Source organism: Merops nubicus, unplaced genomic scaffold (genome assembly GCF_000691845.1).
Source record: "Merops nubicus isolate BGI_N331 unplaced genomic scaffold, ASM69184v1 scaffold5103, whole genome shotgun sequence".
NCBI classification, from domain to species: domain Eukaryota; kingdom Metazoa; phylum Chordata; class Aves; order Coraciiformes; family Meropidae; genus Merops; species Merops nubicus.
In genome coordinates this window covers 38,002-41,652 of record NW_008600831.1, presented here as the reverse complement: position 1 = coordinate 41,652, position 3,651 = coordinate 38,002, and the positions used below count along the sequence as shown (strand labels likewise).

Here is a 3,651-nt window from a genome sequence, read left to right as displayed (position 1 = left end):
GTTAATACTGATATGGAAATTGAAGTCCTTCAGGATTGTGTATATAAGACCTTGTCTATCAATTTATACTCACTATGGCTATATATCTAAGTGGGACTGGGTATTTCCAGAGTGGGATTCATCAGGTCTGTCTTAAAGCTTAAGAAGAGACAAATGAGCTGAGTACATATTTCTATACTTTAACTAGAGAACTTGAGTAGTTCAGATTTAGACACTGAACTTTCAGAAGCCTGAAGCAAAGTGGGAAGATTACTTTGTAAATTTTGCCTTTGTATCCCTGTCCTACGGAATTTGTGTGCACAGGTTTGTGAGTAGGTTTTATGTATTTTAAAATATAACACTATGGTAAATGTACTGCTTACAAACATACACCCCCCCAGATAGACTAAAACCACACTATGAAATGTGTGTTATTAGAATGAATTGTCATTAATATTAACATCAGCTGTTAAGAGAGGGTTTCTCTTATGCCAGTCACCTTGGTTTTGTCCATGATTAACAACATTTAAAGATGTTCATCTCTCCTAAAATCATTTGGAGCTAACAAGGGGAAAAACAAAGGTCTAGATTGCCATAATCTTGACATCCATCCCTTAGTTCATCTAGTCCAGTCTTTGAGCGTGCAGCAAAGTCGAAAAGGAGGAAAGCAGGTTAAATACAGATTAGAGAGTTGTTAATATTTATTTCTCACTTCATTATACTGTTACGTCACTTCTGTACAAAAAGGTAAATGCTTCAAATTGGCAATGGACAGGAGAAAGAGAAATCAAAAAGCAGGTGAAAGATGCTAAGGAAAGCTGAAAAAGTGAAGTCTGACTCTTGCTTTGGAACATGAACTCTGGGGCTTTATACCACTGTGCTCTGCACACCCTGAATCTGGCAGTGCTTGTAAGTAATTGCATGAAAAACAGCTTTTACTTCATTGCTTTTCAATAACTGTTAATTTTCTTCTTGGAGCAGATGGTCAGCTACAGCTTTACCTTTTGTATGAGTTTCTTTTCTCTTTATTTGCTTTGGATTCCAGTTAAAGCAAGATGCTATGAAGTGTGAACAGAGGCAGCAGGGATGCAAGTTGTAGGATCTATATATCAATACATTTCACTGCTTTCTTACCACACAGTCACTAAACAGAAGCAACAAAGCTGTCAGAAAACTTCTTTTTTTTCCCTTGTGTGTGTAGGCTTTAACAGACAGTGATGAAGAAGAAGAAACTGTAGGAGAGATGTCACATTAAAGCGATGGAGTTTTGATAGTCTTCTTAAATTTCAGATTATGCAGTATAATTAGTTATTTCATCTGCCCTGCTGGTATCATTAATGTTATTGAAGATGTAAGCAGCTGTAATGCTGCAAGTAACAAATTATTTGAACCAGCAGGGGTTCTTATGGCAGAATTAGAAATATCCATTGCATCAAGAAGCCTGGAAATCTTACTGATGTTTTCCTTGGGACAATAAGTAAACCAGCATTCAGGATCACACAGATACCAGGAAATGCCCATGAACAGTGAGAGAAAATTATTACTCTTAAAAGCAAAGCAAATGTCATTTCCAGCATCTTCCTTTCCCTTTGTGCTCCTTCTGCTGTATCCTTTCCTCTTCCCTGAGAATCTCTTCTCCGAAGGAACATTTCATGAGGGGTGGCAGAGCAGCTCAGGTTTTGTGGGTCAAGAGAAGTAAAGACAGATAAACAACTCCAATTTGAGTAGAAAATGATGGAAAAACAGCCATCTGTTTTCACTGATGTAACTAGATAGTGTATTTTCGCTGGAAGAACTTCCCTGGAACTCCACTTTTGGGGAGGTTTTAAATGCTTAAGAGACTGACTCTCAGCTTTCATAAACTGACACTTTTTTGCTGTCATTGCTTGCATGGTGCCTACTCTCATGTGAAAACAATGCAAATTTTGATCCATTCTGAGATATATGAGAGAAAACAGAAGTGCAATTCAAGCATCAAATTCTGTATGAAGACATGAAAAATAATTAGATTTTTTTTTCTTGTGTATTTCATGTCTGTCTTTACAGCCTCAGCTGAACAGGTTTTTTGTTCTTGGTTTAGGTGTTTTGTTTGGTTTGTTTTCTGTGGGTTTTGTTTTGTTTGCTTGATTTTTGGTGGTTGTGCTAACCCACAGCTTCACTTAATGCATTAGCTGATGGATAGAGAAACTGCAAATTCCTGTTCTATTTGGAACATATCAGTGTTTATTTCATTTGTAGCTTCACCATCATCATCATGTAGTTTCCTCATCAAGAAGATTTTTTTAAGTTATTCAGGAGGACAACCTGAAATATTAGCTATGGTCCTTGCAAAAAGATTTTCTATTTTGGCTTCTGTTATACAATTAGTATAATTTTTGACCTTCTGAAAAAAATATTGGGGGATACCTGTTTCCTTAACTTCAAATATAACCACAAGGAAGGTATTTACACCTCTTCTAAGCTATGTTTGTTCTGTAAGTGATAACCTGACCATCAGGAGAAGACCTTGTCAGCGTCCATTCCACCATCTTCAGTGAAGGGGCAGGGCAGACTGAGGAGTATATCAGACTCTCAGGGTTAGGATTAAGCCCAGCGAGAGTAATTAGGGTTGATTGGACAGGGCCATGCAGACAAGGATGGGATGAGGCCAGGCTGAGACCATGGCTGGGCAGAGCAGGGCTGTGGTGGAGATTGCAATCTCCATCCTACAGCACTGTTGGGGCAGAGGGTGAGCTGAAAGAGGAATATTGTTTCCCTCAAAAAAATGGGAAATAAAAACTTGAAATTTCTCAGGTTTGGCAGGGAATTGAATCTGGCAGTTGTCCAGGACTTTCCCTCTAGTCGATTGAGAGAGGCCTCTCCCCTGAGGACAGTTCAACTCCTAGATAATCTGAATGGTCTTCTGGCAGGAGTATGCAATAAAAAGACAAGAGAATATAAAAAAATTGGATTTAAACATAAGAAACCACTTTTTTTTTTTTTTACTGGGAGTAGCCCAACAGTGGAAGAAGCTGCCCAGAGAGGTTGTGGAGTTCCTATCCTTGTTGATATCCAAAACCTGACTGGGTGAAGTCATGAGCAACCTGCTCTACTTGACCCTGTGTTGAGCAGGGAAATTCCATTAGATGATTCCCAGAGGTTTCAGAGACTTAACCAGACTGATTCTGTGAGCTATAAAGACTTTCTGTAGGGAGGTTCCTAAGGCAAGTGAACCAAAGTGGCAAACTAAAAGATTTTATGTAGCTTACTTGTTTAGGGATCCTACAAAGCAGGAACACTTGTCTTGTTATCAGCTGAGCTACAAGGCAAAACAGCTCTGCTGTAATGGTCTGTGCACAAGCCTCTATAATGTCAGCAGCTGTAGTAAGTGGTGTTCATCTAGCTCAGTCATGAAGCCCAGATTTAGATTGTAACCATGGATTTAACACCCAGGGGAATCCTGGTGAATAGAATCTAACCCATAGCTCACACCATTCAAAAGTAAATGGATAAAATAATTCAACAGATCTCTGCACAACAATGGTAGCTTCTCTCTGACAGCCTCAAGAGAGGAACCTTAGATGACTGATCAGATAATGTCTCTGTACATGCAGACACCAGGGAGCTAAGTCATTAGACATTTATTCTTGTCTTAAAGAATGGCTCATATTTCTATCTCATTATTTGATGCTT

General features: G+C 38.8%; 1 protein-coding gene across 1 annotated transcript in view; it reads left to right on the top strand.

Moving 5' to 3' along the window:
- The first annotated feature begins 831 nt into the window (after positions 1 to 831).
- GHRHR (growth hormone releasing hormone receptor) overlaps positions 832 to 3,651 on the top strand; it is a 19,608-nt gene continuing 16,788 nt past the window's right edge. Inside the window, exon 1 of the mRNA XM_008937783.1 lies at positions 832 to 888. Coding sequence (XP_008936031.1) covers positions 832 to 888 — 57 coding nt within the window. The remainder of the gene's footprint in view (positions 889 to 3,651) is intronic.